The following is a 20,463-nucleotide window of genomic DNA, read 5'->3' as shown; positions in this document are numbered from 1 at the left end:
TTCTTCCTCATGAATTGAGTGCTATTAGGTTTGAGCTTTGTTGCATTTTCATTGTCATTGGCTATGTAGTTACTCAAGCAGTGACAACTGCCTTCCACCCAGACAGTCTCTCTACTCCCCTGTAGCCATTTCCCTGGGCTTCAGCAATGTCAGAAAAGACCTTTGAAAATGTCCCAGTGTCTGCAGCTCACATTGTTCTCTCCCTAATCCTGCAGGCGCATTGCCAAGGGCGTCTCTGTGCTCACCCACGGGGCGATGGCTCTGCGGAGAGACCAGGGGGCCACCAGCCGGTCGCAGTATGCCGGCAACTGCCAGAGCGACGGTAACCAGACCCACAGAGTGCCAGATAGAATCAGGTGAGCGGGACTCAGAGGAGGGGACCGGGGGGGGTGACTTTGAATTTTGATGTCATTCACACCGGCTTCTGACATACAGCAGAGCGAGCGAGCAAACAGCAGAACAGCACCGAAAAGTAAATAGTAGCCAGGAGCTTTAATGAAGCTTCTACATTCAGAGCAAAACCTGGATAGCTGAGTCATCCTGCCCTAAAAAAAAAAAAAAACTGCTGTATTGCTTCAGTTGTTACATTTCACAGGCGACTACATGATGACTACTGATTGAAACCTGGATTGCTGTCCTGTGTTTGTGAATGCTGCAGCACAGGTTGTATTTGTCTTGCTTCGGCTTTATATATTAACTTTCTTTTGCACTTTTATATTGAAAGAACTTGACACTGAACGCTTACTGATTCTGCAACTTCAGGGTCACTTTCAGCGCTGCCGGTACATTGACAGATATTGTGGTGTGAGCACATCCTGTAGGAAACTGTCAGTGCTAGTTGTTATTATGTCAGTGAATATATAGATTTGTCTGTGTCCTCGCACAATGAAAGTCATGTTTGAAAAAAACAAGTTATTTCAGGGCTGTAACTTTATACATCACGTCTTTTTAAACATGGATGTGTAGATTTTTAGCACTGCCAATGCACAGACAGAAATGGTGGTGTGATCTATTCAGTACATGAGAAAACAGATTTCAAAAGCGGTTGCAAAATGTTGGAATATAAGCTCAGTCCAAACATCAGGTTCTGCTGCCTTTGAAGGATGTTTCCTCGTATGTCTTTCAGAGGACTGAAGGTGAGCTGGAACTTGCTCATCATCTGCAAATTAGACTCACGGAAATGAAAACTAATAGTGTGTTTCGGTGGAATTTGTCCAAATGCAAATTGGCAGTAAGTCAAACAGCCAACCAGCGTAGCTCAAAAATGAGACGGGAATTTGGGCAAAACTGATGATAGAGTACAAGTTGTGACATCTTACTTAAACACATGATGGACAACCTGCAAATAATATACCAGATTAATGGATAAATACCGTATGTGTCTATGTAAATGTATCCATATATCTTTCATTACTGTATTTACACTATGTAGCAATTAAAAGCCCACTCCATGATCCAAATGTAAACCAAAGGGTGAAGACCAAAAATCAAAACACAAGATTGAAATCTATCTCTCAGACTGACTGTCTTTAAAATCTTAAACCACACAACACCTAAATTGGATTATTTAAGAGTAACTTTATGAGATAATAATAAAAAGTAGTGTCTCACTGCTCTCCCTGGTTGAAGGATTCACAGTCCAGCATCACAGCATGCTCTGTTGCACCTGTAACCACACCCGACAATGATGTCATGGTGTACTGTCACATCCTGGAGTACACTTCTACATCACTGCAGCAAGGTGAGAAGTTAAACCACTGGAGAGCAAAAACAAGACTTTCAGCTGCTGTTAAGTTGTTTTTTAAATGTTTTGTGATGCCCTTGAAGTTCAAAAATAATGGAAAAAAAGGGATAAAACAGACCAATATTTTAGTTATAATAATAAATAGTTTAGTTATGCAAAGTATCAAATATAAAGTATTTTGGTCATGTGCTTTTTTCAGGCTACATTAGCTGACAACAACCAGAACGCATTCAATGGATTGAGGGATATTGAGGGACAAAAAGGATACACTTGTGTCCAAATTGAGTGTTTTTTGTTTGAGTTATGGCATATCTTAAAAGGTGGACTGGACTGGTCTGGGAGTAAACAGTGGAACAGCAAACATTAAACTATAAATTAATGCATATCTATTTAATTGTTAGAAACCAGTGAGAACCACATAACTACAAAAACATCCCACCTTTGCATTTACATTTTAGACATTTTGCCCTTCTTTACCAGAGCAACTTTAAAAATGTTGAGGGAAAAGCAAGCAGAGGAGCAGAATAGTAGCAGTCCAACTTTTAACTACATGCTTGATAGACTGCTGCTGCTCTTTGGCACAATCCCCTCTGGGAACTGTTTGGGGAAGTCAGGTTTTGCTCTCTTTCTGGCTGTCAGGTTTACAGAAGCTGGGTGGTAACCTGCTGGTAGACTGGCTCTGGAGATTTGTGTTCACATTTACTAATAAGGTTGTACTGAAAAAATACATTTACTGATGAATTGTCTGCAGTTTTAAATGCATGTTAAATGCAGAATATGTGCATGAACGTAGATTTGTACACTGGGTTTCTGTTAAGTCAATTTTCAGAAAAAAACCCCAAGTAAATGAGTGATCCTGACCTCAACAGATAATGAAAAAATGCCTTTGAGAAAAGCTCATGAACCATCCAGAGAAGACAGGAGTTGTGCTACCTCTCAGACCTCACAATGAACTGAGCTGAAACTGAAGAGGTGCGCTGATGCAAGAACAAAAAAATAAAAAAAACAACAAAAACAAAAAAAATTACCAGCAAACCTTCCCATAATAATTAGTTTTGACAACGATAGCAGGAAAGGACATAATCTGGGGTTTTAATTTGAATTCTACAGTAAAGAAAAACTGAAGCTGAAATCTCTCTTTCTCTTATTTTACTTTATTTAAGCCACAAACCCTAATTGCTTTGCCTTGCCAAAATAGGCATGAGTTAAGACTTTATACACAGAATATGTTACAAGGTCATATCATTGTAAAATTAGTAGAACTGTTAATAAGAGTCATAATATAGAAACAATCTAAAGTGGCACCTTATAGTAAAATAGGGCTGCAACTACCGATTATTTTCATTATCAATATATCTCTATTAATCAATTTATTGTTTATCTGTAAAATGTCACAAAATCAAAGATAACGTCTTCATATATCTTGTTTTGTTTGATCAACAGTCCCAAACCCAAAGATAATCAGTTCACTATCATGTTTGATAAAGAAAAGTATCAAATCACCACATTTGGGAAACTGAGCTGATAATCAAAGTAGTTGCCGATTAATCAGTTAATTGACTAATTGCTCTATAGTAAATACAGCCTAACAGCTGTATACCATCATAATCTAGATTCAAATCTTTGTTTGGTAGATTTAGATTAATTTAAAACTACAAAATGAAAAATGTATCTGAATAAAATCTGATTGTTATACACAGTAAAGGAAGCCAGAAGAGTTTGTCAAATGTTCAGCTGAAACCCAACAAGCCCAAGTGACGCCAACTACTGCAAAGCACGTATATGTTTTATGTTTCACCAGATGGAAATATTCAGAGCTTAATGGACCTGAGAACTGTGAGGACATTGGCCAGATGTCAGCAATGTACCTTTCACTTCTGGGTTCATTTTGTTGTTTGTTCGTATAGTTTTTAGACTGATATGAATAGCTGTTAAAAAAGACAACAATGTAAAAGATTATTGACACATTTCCAGCAGCTACAACAGATTTTTTGCAGAAAAAACAATAAAGATCAGAAGAGAAGGCTTTTCTGGTTTGTGTAAAGGTGCATTTAGATTGATACAAACTGAATGCTGGAGTGTGCAGTGCAGTCTGTATTTATTTTCCATAAATAGCTAACACACACAGACAGATGCTTTTGTGTGTCTTTCAGACTTAGAATAATCTCAAAACATACTTCCAGTTATTTCTTCTTTTTTGTGTTGTTGTTTTTCTCCAGACTCTCAAATGCACAGATGCATCTTTACCGCGAACGCTTCCATCTGACGTGAACTTGAATCTTTTCAGGTGAACTTTGCATCCTTCCTTCCACTTTGTATGCAGTCTGAATACACCTTGAAAGATGTGAATCTCACTTTATGTTTAACTGAGAAAACCACTTCAGGTGTTATTACTTCCTCTTCTACATGTTCACACCTCTTCCCCCTAAATGTGTACTGAAAGACGTTCAGGGAAATGTTGCAAAGTTCATCCTGAAATAGATAAATTGAGGCAGATTAAGGAAGAAAAAAAAACCTAAATTACAACAGTTAATGCCAGAAAATAACAGATTGGTGCAGATATGACAGATTGATGACAGCGTCTGAGAAACCGTCCGCGCACAGACAACAAGTCCGACCGCAGATGGATGGTTAACGCAGGCGGCCTGTCTGCGCTCTTTAATGAAGTGAGGAGGTTCATTTTAAACTCAGCAAAACATTTCATGCCCTTCAGAATCTGGCTTTTGAACGTTCTCAATCAGCGGCGGGGCTGTCTGTCACGCTGACAGGCGCCGGGGCCCCCCGTGGGAGTCTCATCGAGAGGCGGTGATCGTCCTCGCTACAGCGGCATGAATGACACCTGTAACATGTGAAGGGGTTCTACTCCCCAGGGAGACGTACACCTTTCCAAAAATGGCTCTGACTGAAGTTGCCGCTGACATAGAAACAAAACTCAGCCTGATGGTGTTCTTAACTATACTGCCTGGCCTTTCACGTGTAAATAGATTTATTTTGGGGACACTGAGAGCTTCTGAATTTAAGTAGGTACTCAACTGAAAATATATCTTTTTGAGTATCAGAGGCCCCATTTACACCTAACATTTTAGGTGTCATATATTCGGATAAAGCCCGGATGGGATTTAATACACCTCTATTTAGACTTAGTCAAACACTTCTATTATAATTTTACTATTTGGACAGTTACTGATTTTTCATTATTCAGGCTCTGTGCTCAATTTGAATGGATACTACATTAAAGTGCCACGTTTCAGATTTAATTATGTCAATATTGAAAGAACTGTGTGGGCGATAAAGCCCTTTTAATACAGCGCCCAAACAAAATCATCATATTTAATGTTTTGTGGAAAATCGTTAGCAGTCAATAACTGCCTGGATTCTTGGACCCAAAGACATCAGCAGATGCTTTGTATCTTCCCTGGTGATGCTTTCCCCGGCCTTCGCTGCTGCTACCTTCAGCTCTTGCTTGATGTGGATTCTCTCTCTCTCTGCCTTTAGTCTGAGTTTTGATGCATTTGGCTGAATGTGAAATACTCCTGTATATCTCTGCGTTCATCCTGTTGCTTCAGTCAACAGTGAAATCTTCAATAAATGCCAGCATGCCGGTTCCATTAGCAGTCATACATGCCCGAGCCATGACAGAATCAAAAAGGGGGTGCTACGCTTTGGGCCGTGAGCTGCTCAGATCATAAATCCGATTACATCCATCTTGCATTTCCCCAGTTAAATGCAACAGATTGGCTCTACTCCAGTCCAGAGAGTTGCGGTTATGCACCTGAGCTTGTTCGCTAGCTTCCAAAAATGCCAGAAGAAACAGTTTACCCAAATAGCAACCAATTATCCATCAATTTACACAAACACACGGATAATTTGCATGGATGGATTAAATAATTGCACGCCGTCATCTGTACTCGTAGCAGCCTTTTACAGTTCATTCAGTGGTTGCACTGTTGGGGGATTAGATCAATCTTACACCATGTGGTTACACCGTCTGTATGACCGCATGTGTTGAAATCACTCAGCATGTGTTGCTTTAATGTGACAGGGACACAATGACCAGTATCACAGGGGCAACACACTGATAAGTGGCTGCTTCCATAGACTGCGTAGTTATGACGTACGCAGCTTGAAAAGACGGATGCATTTACATCATCATCTCTACATCCGGCTTGAACGTGTGTACAGATAGTTTGAGGTGTGAAGCTCTGCTGGACGTGTGTTTATTCATTAATTGGCAAAGGAACAATTGAATTGATTGATTGGAATTTACTGAACATGAGAGGTTTAAGCATTTTGCTGTTGTTGTTGTTGTGAGTTTAATCCAGGCTGACTACAGTTGTTCTGCTGTGAAGAAGCAAGATACAAACATTTTAAAACCACCTTTTAAGCCTACAGGCGGCAATAGTTTGATACTCAAGAGATTTTCAGCGGTGTATTCCTTTAAACTAATGTTGGCTTTGAGTTTTGTTCCGAATCTTGATTTTAAACATTTGAGAAAAAGAAATCTAATGTCACAACAAGCTCGTTATCATCAGACTAAAACTCCCTCCATCATTCACGTCACTGTCGTTAAGCTCCCATGCTCTTCTCTTTGTTTTTTTAAAAAACCAAGGTTTGAATGTGAGATTATAAATCCATGATGTTCTGTTTTATGCTGAAGTAAACCTGAAAACGCTGTTGATTAATGAAGCTGCACAGTTGCCAACAGAACTCCTCTGTTTGAATGGATACTACTGGAATGAGTGGGAAGCAGAGTGAATGCACGCTCAGCAAATCTCCCCTGAATAATTCATCATTAAAAGACATTAAAACAACCTCGATATCATTAATTATCTTACAGATTTATGGACTTTATGCTGTAGAAATATTAAGATTGGAACACGAGATGACGTTCTTCTCTACGCTGTGTATGCACGCTGCAGCGCATAAATCATTCACACTTAGAGGGAGAGCAGTAACTTCACACAGACATCAAGTTTTTTTTTTTTCAGAGAATGAAAGATATTTGAAAACAGCCAAAACCATAAGACAAGTCAGATGAAACAATACGCATTTTAGGGCTGTTTTCCTTCCTAAAGATCTCCATTAGTCAGTCTTTCTGCTCTCAGCGTGTTCTGACAGCTCAGACAGATGTGTGTTTAACAAAAAACGATATACAACATCAGCATAGCTGCGTGACCGAATTCACTCAAAAGCTGAACAACCAGCTGCTCACGTACACAGACTTTGGCAACACAAATATCAGGATGTACAGACAGAAGAAAAAGGAGGAAACGTGTATTATGGGCTGGAAAGACAGGAAATGTGTGAGATGGAGGATTGGCAAGCAGAGCTGGAGGAGCGTTGAGAGGATGGAGGGATGAGGGAGGAGAGAGAAAGAGTAAATGGAAGATGGAGATGACAGGACGTAGAGGCAGAGATAACGATGATGCTGATGGTTATTTGGCTGTCTGCTTGGAAATCATTACGCCGCTTTCAGCCATCAGATTACAAACAACAGCGTAGCAGCAGAGCAAAATGTGAGCCAGTACAATGAAGTAAATGAACACAACCGAAACACACAGCGGCGCTCATAACGGCGGCATAATGAACCTCAGTGCTGTACGGCGTGGTGGAGTTCACAGGAGACATGGTACAAAAGAAACAGAAAGAAACGTCACTAATACTATATAAATGTGTTTATTATAAGTAAACAGTAGTTTAACCTCTTTCTGCAGCAGCAGTTTTGAGCTTCATCTGTTTAACGCTTAATAAACTTCTCATGTAAACATCACAGAACCATGGTTAATGGCTTAATCTGAAGGAAGCACTTGTGCCATTACATGTATACGCATAGATTACTACATTTATTAGTCTCCATAGAAATGCAGAACATTGAATGCGCAATTTGTTTTAAAAATTAAAAATGTATATGATTTTTCTTTTTCTTTTTACAGTAAACCTACAAAAATATGGATTATAAAAATCTTTAACTTTACATTTCTGGTTTGCACACTTCTTATCCACAAATGTGCCAAATTTCAGCTTGATATGTAAAAGTATTATTAAGGTTTTACAGGATAATTAGTGAGCAGTGTACCACATCCCTCTGAAACATCTCCAATATGGCTACAATATGGTCTTCAATATTGCAAGAAATATTCATTTTTAAAGCAGATAATCTCTTACAGGTAATGATAAACATATAAGTACAAGTACTAACAACCACAAAATGTTGGAATTTTAATAATTTTAATAATTTCGAAAAGCCAAACTATGATATGAATCAGTATTGTTCATAACATTAGAGTTTGTGTTTTTATATCTGTGTTACCTAAATATGAATGTAAAACAGGAAAAAAAAAATATGAAAAAGATATTCCAAATCAGTGAGTGTTAATCACTCTCCTCACTGAACTGAAACAGCAGCTTTGATAGGCTCGATTTACCAGTTTGTGCTGGTTTGAGTACAGCCAGTTGAACGCAAACATGTGTCATTCTGGAGCACATCGACTACCAAAACCACATATTTTGTTGTTTAATTTTGAAGGAACTACACACCCGTCTACTACTCCAACCTAACCTCCATAAACTTTACTTCCTGCCTCGCTACATATCGGACGGATGTAAATCATGAGGTACAGAACCGTCCAATAAGGATCAAGATGAATTATAGCAGCTATTATATTATATTGATTAATGTTGTTTTTATCCAAATTCTAATTGGAGTGTTTGACCTTGCTGATTGTTAACTTTTTCAAATGACAAACATAAGAATGTGTAGCCAACGATAATGTCAAATAATACAAGTTTCAAAGGAAAGTAATGCCAAACACAAGGACAGTCTGCTCTGCTAAACAGGTGAATCAAGGTTTCGTTCAGATTTGAATGATTAGAACTGTTTCATTCATCAAACATGCAGAGGCAGGACGGAGAGACAGATTTTAGGAGGATTTTAATGCCTTCAGACAACTGAGACACCGTGGTGCGTTGTAACTGAATAAGTAAAACGCACAAGTGTGCAACTGACAGGGAGGATGTCAGGAGGAAGATCGGACAGAAGGAGGACAGCGAGACAAGAGGACCAGAATAGGACAGCCAGGATGTGGTTCAGTCTGATACCAAGACATGAGGAGGAAATCTTGTTTTTAAAATTGCAGATTGAAAGTTCTCTCTGGATAGAAGATACAAAATGTAGTACAGAAGATGAAGGGGAAGAAAAGCAGATAGAAAGAAGGAAGTGAGGAGAGCCTGGACCGCCAGAGTGCTGGAATTGAGTCTGTTATTACTGTTAAATGTTAATTATAATATTGTATATAATTACTCACTCGGATGATAAAGCTGTAAATGTAAAAACGCAACGAGACAGAACAGAGGAGAAGGAGAGACACGAGGGGGGAGGTGAAGAAGAAACACGGAAGAGGAGGAGACGAAAAAAAACAGGAGATGTCAAAGGAAGAGGAGAAGAAATACCAAGAGGGTTGAAAAAAGAAAAAAAGGAGGGATACGACGAGGAGGGGGGGAAAAGAAGACAGAGAAAGAGAGAAGATAAGGCGGAAAGAGTTGGAAGAAAATGGGAGACGCTGCACTGGAGGAGGAGGAAGAGGAGGAGGAGGAGGAGGAGGAGGAGGAGAGTCAGACTGAAGCCGAGCCAGTCACCTCGAACCCTCAGGGGGACCGACTGCTCATCTGGAGCGGAGGAGTGTCACACCGCCTGTTCTCTCTGTCTCGCTTTTTTTTTTTTTTTTTTTTTTTTAAATAACCACACCACCGTGATCTTCGGTAGCCAACTTCAGTCAGGATAACCAGAAAAACCTGCGTACTTCTATCTCTGAGCTCTCTGAAACTTTAAGCTCACAGCTGCTGCTATCTCATTTATTACAAGTTAAATGTTCTTTATTTAACTCTAATATAGATGATAAACATGTTGTAGCTTTGCCAATGTTCTCTCACAGTTACTCAGTTTATTTAGGAAGCTGGAGACTTTAGATTACATTTAAATAAATCGATCATTAATTAAATGTGATTGCATTTAACACAGTTGGAATTATTTTGCTCAATTTTAGTTTCTTCCATCCATCCTGCATGTTTTTTTTAACACTTATCATTATACTGCAGGGGTGTCAGGACATTGCATTTGCTTAGAGTACTCGTCTGTCGTTCCCTCCTTCTTTCTTTCTTTCTTTCTTTCTTTCTTTCTTTCATTCGCACCTTCCCTCGTTGCTCATCAACATGTCTGCTTGTCATCCTCCCATCTGTCGTGTTTCCTGGCCTGGTATTAGCTTGTGTTTGCTCTCTCTCTCTCTCTCTCTCTCTCTCTCTCTCTCTCTCTGTCTCTCTATCACTCTGTTCTGGCTTATACATACATTCACTCTTTGTTTTCCTCATCGGGTGAGACACCTTTCCTCTTTCTCTCCTCTTGTTTTCTTTCCAGTTGTGTTTTCTCTTCCACTTTTAATCTTGCTATTTCTCCTGGCATCCACTTGGATCTTTCTATCTGTCTTTCTTTCTTTCTTTCTTTCAATACATGCATGTATAATGTACTATTAGGGACAGCAGTATGTATGTATGATTATTATTATTATTATTATGTGTAAAGTAGATGTCAGAAAAAGGAAAATCTACCCAAAATCGATGTGCGTAATGCCATTTTCAAAAAGTGGGACCTAATCCGAGAGTCACCTGAGGACAGTCAAAAACGTTCAAAAATAGACCAGAGGATAATTGCACCTGATCCAGAACGCAGTCGACCTGAACGGACCTGAATAGAGAGAAACCAACACTGGCAGCACCTGATGCTTCAACATTTAATGAGCGGTTATGACCAGAAAGAGCGAAAATATATGTCCTAAAAATCCAGTTCACACTATCTGTTTCACCTAAAAACAAGAACAGATCATGATGCTCTATGTGATCGTAGCCGCTAGCGTGTCTGCTTCAGATCCATTCAGGTATCAGACGTATTGACGTGTGGCAGTACAACATGACTTACACTCAGACAGATTTATAGAGAATATAAACTGGGCCTTACTGGGCTCAGGGTCCAGGTTGGATCTCAAGTCTGTTTCATTTGTTTTTACAGGTAGCAGATTGTGTTTTAGGCTCTGAGCTCTACCAAAACATGAGTGACCAACACAGCAGTACTGTACCTTAATGCATCCTGTTTAGACACTGATGCTTTCACTACACAACCTGTAGATAAGGTGTCTCCTAGGAATTGTGTTTATATTCGACTAATTTCAACAGCAAATATGTTTTTTGCTAAAAGCCTGATGCTGTCTGAATTATGTTTCCTTTCAATATAATGTATCCAAGGACGACTGAACTGAAAGCAACTGGACTTGGTTTAAGATACTTGACATGTCGCCTTTCATCCAAGAGGCTGTTTTCATCTAACTGACTGGTGGAACTGGAGTTCCAGGTATTTAACCTCTGCGGGGTCATTATCAAGGTCATTGATACCACTTGGTTTGTTAGTGCTCCTGGCTGTTGTACGACAGTCATTAAGAGTGATTGGAGTCGCCTGAGGCCAAGTGTAAATGGTTGTTAAGTCTTCAGGGAAGGGATGAAGGGACAGCGGTGTAGGTGGGTGATGAGTGGTATCGTAGACCTGCTCCCCTGCTGAGAGATGGTTTCTCTCAACAGGGGAGGATTATGGATTGTGTAAGGTCCATGTCTGATGGTGGGATGTGCCTCGGCTTTGGCTAAATATATACAGACTGTGGGACTGATTGCCTGACAGCTCATGAGTAGGTGTTCGCTATATCTGTCTCTGTTGTCAGAGTCCTGCGTCTTGTATGCCCCCCATCCACCCCAACGTCCTTGCTCCAACTTCATTCGATATATAAATGTAGCACTTAATTCATTTGAAAAACGTCGCCTGCCAACATAATCCAGGCAGCGATTATGTTTGCCAACGCAACGTAATTGGAAAAACAGTTTAGTTGTATATAAAAGTAATTTCTAGAGGACAGGGTTGCGGCGTCGGAGGGAACTGAGTGGATCTGTACAGCTGAAAGTGAAACTGACCAAAAAATTAAGCCAAAAAAGTAAACTGCACTTTTTTTGACATGCCTACCGTCATTTTTGTTCTGCATGTCCAGTTTTAGCCCATAGGCTACTTAGCGGTTTCCCACATTTCCCAGAATGCCTTATGACAGCAGAGCATGTTGCATTTAGTACATGAAGTGTGAGAAAGCTTAAACAGCACTGCTGTAACAGCCAGAGAGTAACAGTAATAGAGTGTCCAGTGTTTCAGCCCTTAACTCATTCCAACACGTTGAGGCTGCAGAGCTTTCTGATCTCCTGAGGCTCTCACTGCCTCTCTCTCTCTCTCTCCCTCTCTCTCTCTCTCTGCTGTTGCCTCTCGTTGACTGTTGATGCAAAATATCTGATTCTGAGGAGCTGACACAGAAACTTACAGTTGATATTTTGGATCGGGAGTAGACAGACTTTGCTGCAAGCCGTGACGTACATCTGTCTCTCCCTCTGTCTCTCTCTGGCTGACAGCGCTGACCCATCATGTTGCGCCTCTCCCGCCTTAAACATACATGAGATGCATCCTCGGGAGTGGAGTTAAAGTTACATGACTCATGTCCTCAACAATCAGGATAATTTATTGAGACGGTAAGAGCCAATGGGAGGGCAGGCTGAGAATGAGTTTGGTAATATGTGCTTGGGGGGTTTTAAAAAGGAGGGTCGACTTTACTGCGTAATTACGCCAAGGCTGTGTTAATGGTTCTACCGGGGGTAATGGCCACTCTAATGCGTTTTTTTTCCCCTCATCTGCTCTGACCAATTATGTGACGAGCCTCTAAAATACATGCCTCTCCATCTTCCCGCGGCACTCATTCTCCCTGTAAGTAGTAATTCTCTCAAACAGACCACATAAACATGCACAAAGTTGTTCAAAATTATAAAAAAAATACCATTTTGTCTCCAGTTTTTTTTTTTTTTTTAATTGCAATTATTTTGGTTTTAGGGCCTTTTTTATAAACTTTCAAGGGCATTTTTCGCTCAGAGTGAACCACCTTTAATTCATGGCCCTGCTGCACACACAGACAGAGAGAAAACAATACAGATTAACATGCATAATAAGCACGGATGCCTGCGAGTTACACACTTTCACATAAAAGCAGGTCATTGCTCTCGGCTTCATTTTGCAGAGTTACCTCTGCAGCTCTTTCTCTATACAATCTGTGCTTTTTTTTTTTTTTTTAATAGAATGCTCTCCCATCGTTCAATAAATCTAATCTCATTGCCTTTTTTCCCCTCTCCGCTTCCTGCCTGCTCATTTTTGTTCACCGACTCAATTCCTGTGTCTCTCAGAGCAGAGTTCCTTTTGTCTGTGTGCTGCTATCTGCCTCCAGTGTTGGGTTTACTTATTTATTTATCAGTTTATTAAAGGATAGGTTCAGAATGGTACATTGGAAGAATTGGTGGATGCTGTACTCATCATTCATTATTCATCCTCTTCATACTGGCCGTGAGCTGATCCCTTTCTAGTGTGGCTCCGATATAAGAGACGGTGGACAGAATCCTCGTTTCTTACATTAATACATTTTGAAGTTCAGCCAAAGCTAATGCAACGCTTCAGAAATCTGAGTTAACCAAATGAAGCGTGTTTCTAACAAAATTCTGGTCTTTTTGGAAATAGATTCCCTCGTTTCCTTGCTGTTTCCTTGGGAGAGTAAGACGAGGAGGGAATTTAATCCAAAAAGTACTAAGTCTGGAATGCATTTTGTACAGGAAGAGTACTGTGAAGTTTGTTCCTCATCTCTTACATTGGAGTTGCTCTACAAAGCGTCACTTAACAGCCAGTTTGAAGAGGAGAAATTATTACAACAACCAAGAACTCTTTCAGTGTACATATGTGTGTTTTGTTGTAAAATAGACTTGAGAAAATCTGAAATATCCTTTAATGAATTGATGAATGAATTAAATGAATGACTCTTCGAGGCAAGGGCAAGGCAAATGTATTTGTATTGGACATTTCAACAACAAAGCTATTCAAAGTGCTTGGAGGAAGGCTGACAGAAATATGATGTACACAGATGAAAGACACTTGAATTGAGTTGGTGCAGGCAGGAAGAAAGAGAACAAGGCTGTATTTGTTATATTTACCATAAAGGCAAAAGTGCTTCATTCTGAAAAGACGCTATACGCATGTAATGTGCAGGAAGTTACACTGGCGACGGTGCACAGATCCTCAGTTCTCACGTAAATTTCACACAACGCAAACAGGTATTATTTGGATAAATTGACCACATATTGGGAATGTAAATGGTTACTTTCTTGCCTGAAAAAAAAACTTAATAAAGTGATATATTAACAGTCCTACAGCACCTTGTTTACCAGTGGAAACATGAAACACGACTGTGTCCACAGACCTTCTGCGGGTTGGGTTGCTCTCAGTGTCGGAGCCTCCGTGTGAGATACCTCGGTCAGTAAATGTGTGTATTTAAAACTTATTTGCTGGGCTACGCTCGGAGCTGCTGCGCTTGGTGCTGCTGCGCTCAGTCCCACTGAGAGGCTGAGTGTCTGCAGACATGACTGTGGAAGTGCTGTAAACGCCCCTCCCGATGACGTAATAGAAAACTGTTTACGCTGAATCATTTTGAAAGAGCAGCAGCCAATGGGGAAACTCCAACACTCAGTCAGTGAGTCAGTCAGTGACGGACAGACATTTAGGGTTATGGGGCTGATCTGTGGCCGGCACAACCAAAAAGAGAGAGAGAGAGAGAGAGGGAATGACATTAGTCCATAAAAAACACATATTGTATAGAGAAAGAGCAGAAAAGACAACTCTGCAAAGGGAAGCTCGGAACAGCAGCGTGCTTTCAACATACAGTATGAGCATGTGAGTAATGTTATAAGACTTCAAAAAATACCAAACTATCCTTGAAGGGAAAATAACAAATTCTTAAAACTTACTGGAGGTCTTAATTTTGCAGCTTTGGCCATCATTTCTATAACTTACATTAAACTACTCACCAAGTTATTTGCTGAGATCTGGTAACATAGTGATGATCAGACTGGTTGGAGATAAGCAATTATTTTATACACTTTATTTAGAAGTAAAACCGAACATAAGCACACCAGGAAAGTTTCTCATTGCACAGTAAATATGGAAACTACGGTAGTTCAAGTTTCAACCATGATCAAGTCATTATATAAACTAGGATGTTACTAACTGACAGTTAGGATCATAAATTTACTATTTACCTTAATGTTCTTTTCCAAATAAGTTTCACTGTTCTGCCTGATTGTCAGACTGATCCTCGACAAAATGAAACAATCTCTCCAAAGCTACAAAAATAAGACCCAAGATTTTATGAAACCAGAAATAATTTGTCTTTAATTGATTGATTGATTCATTCAATCATCCATTTGCTCAGTCAGTTTACCGGTTATTTGTCTTTCAGTCTGTTATTCAATCATCCAGTCAGTCGTTCTCCATCAATTTCTCCCTCCCTCCTTCTCTCCCATTCATATACAAATCAGCCCCCCCCCCCCCCTTCCCTTTCCTGCTTTCCCCTCCACTTCTTCATCTCTCTCATTTTTCATTCCTCCCTTCTCGCTTATTAAATCAACCCCTCCTCCCCTTTCACTCTATCTAGCGTCCCTTCCATCCATCTACCTATCAGCTTTGCTCTCGTCCTGCCCATCTTTGTCTCCCATCTCGGCTCCTCCGGCTACCACGGTCACAAAGGCATCTGATGCATCGTTTTGCATGTAAATTGGATAATTGGATTCAGACACATAATGCGTGATGGCAGGCAGGAAGAAAGGAAAAGAAAGGAAGGGAGGAAGGAAGGAGGGAGGGAAGGTGGGATAGGGGGAACGAGAGGAGCGAGCAAGAGAGGTGGGATGATTGAAAGAGACAGAGAAAGTCAAAGATGTATGTTCACACAGTCAGGAAGGCATGCAAATGCATCTATAAGCAAGTGCAGATGCAGACGTAATTGATTCAGGCACATACACTCAAAGAAAGACATACAGATGTATCACAAACATATACTACAATTCAAATGCAGTGGAAGCTTATCAATTGATCATCTACATGTAGCGCACTCTGCCAGGTGACCCAGAAGTAGTTCTGCACAAACAATGAAGTTCCCAGTTTGTGTTTAAGGTGACAGCGAGCTCATTACCATGCAAACAAAGTAAAACCGAACAGGGACTGAGGGCGTGACCTCTGCTCTGTTTGAAGAGTGTGTCGACATGATCTGGGTCGTCATAGTTTTCCTCTATTGTGTCTCCAGTGTAGTTTCAGGGTTAGATGATCTCACAAATATTACTGAGAAGAATTTTTTGGTGTATTTCCATCCAAATATATTTCAGTTTTCTTACTTTCTGAGGCTGACAAACAGTGACTCGACTGACAATATATCCAGCTTATGAAAAATGCACATTGTGTCTCAGCAACTCCTTGTAGTGTTTTACTTTTGGGTAGTTTAGCATGAGCACCATGACACCAGACTACCAGACTACAGACATGTGACAGTAGAAAACGGTGACATTTTCACCTTTAACGCTTTAAGGTAACAGTTGACTAAAAGTTCACTCTTTGGTCGAGGTTAGCTCTTTTTTTTTTGGTCTACTGAGGTGGTTTTATAGCTGCTAAATGCTCCTCTATGTTCACCAGCTTTGTCTGTCTTCCATTTGGTGCCGGGCAGGTAGTGGTACACTGTGACTTACTTGACTTAATCCTCTTTACCCCATTGAGGGGCATAGAGTGTCCACCAGAGCTCTCCATCTCACTCTCTTCTGGGCCCGGGCCTTTGCTTCTTGCCAGCTCACTCCGATGTTCTTCAGGTCTTGGAGTGTGGAACGTCTCCAGGTGTTTCTTGGCCTACCGGCTTTCCTCTTCCCCTGCAGGTTGTAATCCAGGGCCTGTCTAGTGATGTTGTTTGAGTCCTTCCTCAGGGCATGCCCTGTCCAGTTCCACTTTCTCCTTCTGATGGTGGTAGCTATGCTTTCCTGATTTGTTATCCTCCACAGCTCCTCATTTGTGGTTTTGGTGGGCCACCACAGCTTGAGGATGTTAACAAACACTTGGATCTTGCTTGTGAGGCCCTCGGTAGTCTTCCATGTTTCGGAGCCATAGAGCAGGACAGTCTTCACATTGGTAGTGAAGATACGTAGCTTGGTGTTGTTGGAGAGTTGTTTGGACAACCAGATTGGCCTGAGTATCTGAGTACACTGTACAGTGGGTTTATCACTGTAAGACATTGCAGTCAAACAGTAGTTGTGGGTTGTAAAACCAAAACAATGTTAGCTTAAACATGGCTCCATGGAGCTGAGGGGAACCGCTGAGTTGGGGGGGTTCATTCTTATTGGGTTCATCACTATGAGCAGCACTTTTCCCATTTAGCTTTGTTGATGTCAACCACTGATCACTGCAGTTTGCTGAAAGACAAAACTTAATGCACAAACATGGTGTGAGCTACAAATTAAAGTATTTCTTTATTAGTAATGTGATGCATGCAATTCCTGTTATGTTGGGGTGGGATATAACACAATGGTAGATTAAAGACATGTCAATAAAAGAGAGAAAGACTATTTTATTTGAAAGGATTTCATGAGAATGCCAATAGTGGGAAGTAAAAGGAGCCTAAAAAGAAAGATTTGCCTTCGGGACCGCTAACTGTGTCAGACAGCTATGCCCCAACCCACAACCTCCAAAATTGTTTTTTTTGTAAACTCCACTGTGCAATTTCACAAACCGCTTCCTCTTTACAGACATTACATGTGATCTTTATCATGGCAGGGAAACACAATTTGCCTTTTACAGCTGTGCTCACCTCACAAAATTTCCACTGCCTGTGGAGGAAGGAGAACAAAAAGACGCCTTCTCCACCAGAAACAGCCGACAGTCACATCACCTGAGACGATATTTAATCAGTGAGGGTTTGCAACGCTCACTTGGATTCACCTGCTCGCAAGAGTTGAAGAGTAGAGAGCAGGTGCTCCTGATGCACAGTAGACTTGCTACATTTGCTGCATGTTAAATTACCAGTTGTCAGCGACGGCGAGCGGATCTCCTCGGGCTCTGTGACTTCCGCTGCCGTTGCTGTGAAAGCTGTCAACCCTGCGAAACACACACACACACACTCACACACACTCACACAGATACAGTCACACATACACACACTCCCCCGGTATCCTTGCTGTGACCTGTCCTATCAGTGCTAATGAAGGCAGTCACATCAGTTGTGATGATGGGAGTGAAGTGCTAATATGAATGTGTGTGTGTGTGTGTGTGTGTCTGTTTGTGCGTGCATGTGTGTGTGTCTAATACAAGAGCTGCCACTCCTGCTTATAAACATGCAAATGGAGCTGTAAAAGGAACATTAAATTCCTCCCGATGTTGTTTGATGTTGAAATAGCTACTCTTCTCCTTCACCCAGCACCCCCCCTCCCTCCCTTCCCGCCTTGTTCCTTCCTCCTCCCCCATCATCTTGCTCATACTCTTTAATTGTCTCTCTACTGCCTCTCCATCACTTCTTGTTTCCTCTCTCTCTCTCTCTTCTCATTCTCTTGCTTCCTCCTCTGTTTCCTCTCTTTTCGCCCTCAGCTCCTCTTCTCCTCCCCCTTTCTGTCCTCCTCCCCTCGTTTTCCACCGTTTCTTGTCTCTTCCTCTCTTCCCTTTTTCACAGCTTGCATCGCTCTCTCTCTCTTTTTCCAATTTTCTCAAGAACATTTACTTCCTGTCATCTTTCTCCTCACAAGTTAATGTTGCACACTTGACGTGTGCATCAAGTCTGACAAATTAAACAACAAAATACTTTGTTGGTCTATGCACTCCAGAACAACACAGAAGGGTTTTCTAATCTGATGCCCCTATCTGCAGTCATCAGCAGGACGATATCAGTTCTCTGTGCCGTCCAAAACCACAAATCACTGTTGAAATTAAAAAAAAAAAAAGTACTTTCTTAAGGTTAGGCAACCATTGTCTTCATGGTTAAAGTAATAACTATGCGGTTAAGGTTAGGGGACTATCATGGTCGTGGTTTTTAAAAACTGTGTTACCGTATTTTCTCTAATAGTGGCCGGGGCCTTTATTTACCTCAATTGCAGAGGCCTTTATTGGAGGCAGGCTTATATTAGAGAGAGGCCTTTATTCCTAATTCTCTCTACTTGGTAAGTGTATCGTATATCGTAAGTATAAGTAAGTATAAGTGTATAGTTACTGCATTATGCTATTAATAAAATTAAAAGCCTTCATTTCCCAACTTTTTATTGTGAAACATTACACAAACATTTCAATATAACTTGTGTGAAGTTTGACCGGTCAAGTACAGGAGGGATATGGCCAGTGTCAGTTAAAAACTAAACAAATCTGAGGTAACATTACGCTGGATATAAACATTAATAGCCAGTTAACAGTACAGTCAAATATCAAATATCAATCAGCTGTCTCTCTAGCTCCAAGCTAACTTTCTTCCTCCCACCTCCAGCTAGCCGTGCTCTCCTCTTGTCAGCTAACAGCAGCTTACCCCATTATTAGAGACCCGGCTTTTAATTGAATACCGCCCACTATTAGAGAAAATACAGTAACTCACAGTTGGAAATGTAAAACTTGTGGTTGGAAACAGGAAAAGAACAGCGATTCCTGTGCCAAAGTCGATCCATTCGTCCACCCTGACCTCCTCCCTACACATACTTTGTGGCTATATATTTACATCATCTCCTCCTTTACTCTGGTCATAATAACAATGGTGGCTTTTGAGGTATTTGTATTTATGACTGATCCTGACATTTGTCTTGGGAGGACAGTCGTGATGTTTGATGTATTTACTATTGAGTTTGGCATGCTAGCAGCTGGAAATACATTCTTTTATCATTAAACAACCTCATCAAGAGGAATCAGAAACTAGCAAAAAGGAGAAAGTTGAAGCAGGCATCGAGCAAGAGAGTTTTAACAGCGGAGGGAAACCACCTGTGACATGCTAGAGTAGCTCCTCCTATGCTACTCAATCCTGACCGTGCTGTTAGCGACGTTGGCTAGCTAGCAACCAGAGGATGGACCCAGCACAACTTTTTCTGCAGGGAAAATAGATCCCCAAATTTTACTTACAATGTATAATATTGTATAGTAACAGACATAAGATGATACTTTCCTGATATGATGTGAGTAAAATATCACAGGGTCAGTCTTTGTGTCCTTTCTGAAGACTCTCTAGATACAAGGGAAGAGATCCGTTCACCAGTTGGCTGTCACAGGTGGTGGTGCACTTGACTAATCAAAGCTGAACACTGTATGTGGGATATTTTTAACACAGGAGCCCTAACCAGAGATTCAGCTCTATTGAAGCATCATTGGCTCTTTCCTCTGGATTACCTTAACACTAGTGGTCTTTAAAAATGTACTACATCCATAGCAACTATTACACATAACATAACTCATCCCGTCTCAGTTACATTCTTTCCGTACCTCTCTACATCCCTCCATCTCCTTATTGTCCCTGTTAGGACAGACTCAAACATTCTGCCTCCGCTGCCTTGTCGAGGTTCAGCCCCAGCCATGTACGGCGTTAACGAAAACACATGTAATGCCAAGCAGAACACATCACCATGACAACCCCGCTGGGATGAGAGACGAGAGATGGAACCGAAGACGGGGAGACGGAGATTGATGGACTCGTAGATGGAAAGAAGGGAGGAAGGGGAACTGGCCAAAGAGAAATCAAGAGATTCAATGAAGATGGAAAAGAGAAAATTAGGGGGAAAAAAAGGAG

At 40.8% G+C, this 20,463-nt stretch overlaps 1 protein-coding gene across 1 annotated transcript in view; it reads left to right on the top strand.

Moving 5' to 3' along the window:
* The window catches only part of LOC121913765 (glutamate receptor ionotropic, NMDA 2D-like), a 153,376-nt gene that overhangs the window by 32,968 nt on the left and 99,945 nt on the right, over window positions 1-20,463 (top strand). Inside the window, exon 5 of the mRNA XM_042436564.1 lies at window positions 216-356. Within this exon, the coding sequence (XP_042292498.1) occupies window positions 216-356 (141 nt within the window). The remainder of the gene's footprint in view (window positions 1-215; window positions 357-20,463) is intronic.

Source organism: Thunnus maccoyii, chromosome 15 (genome assembly GCF_910596095.1).
Source record: "Thunnus maccoyii chromosome 15, fThuMac1.1, whole genome shotgun sequence".
Taxonomy (NCBI): domain Eukaryota; kingdom Metazoa; phylum Chordata; class Actinopteri; order Scombriformes; family Scombridae; genus Thunnus; species Thunnus maccoyii.
This window is presented reverse-complemented; position numbering and strand designations above follow the sequence as displayed.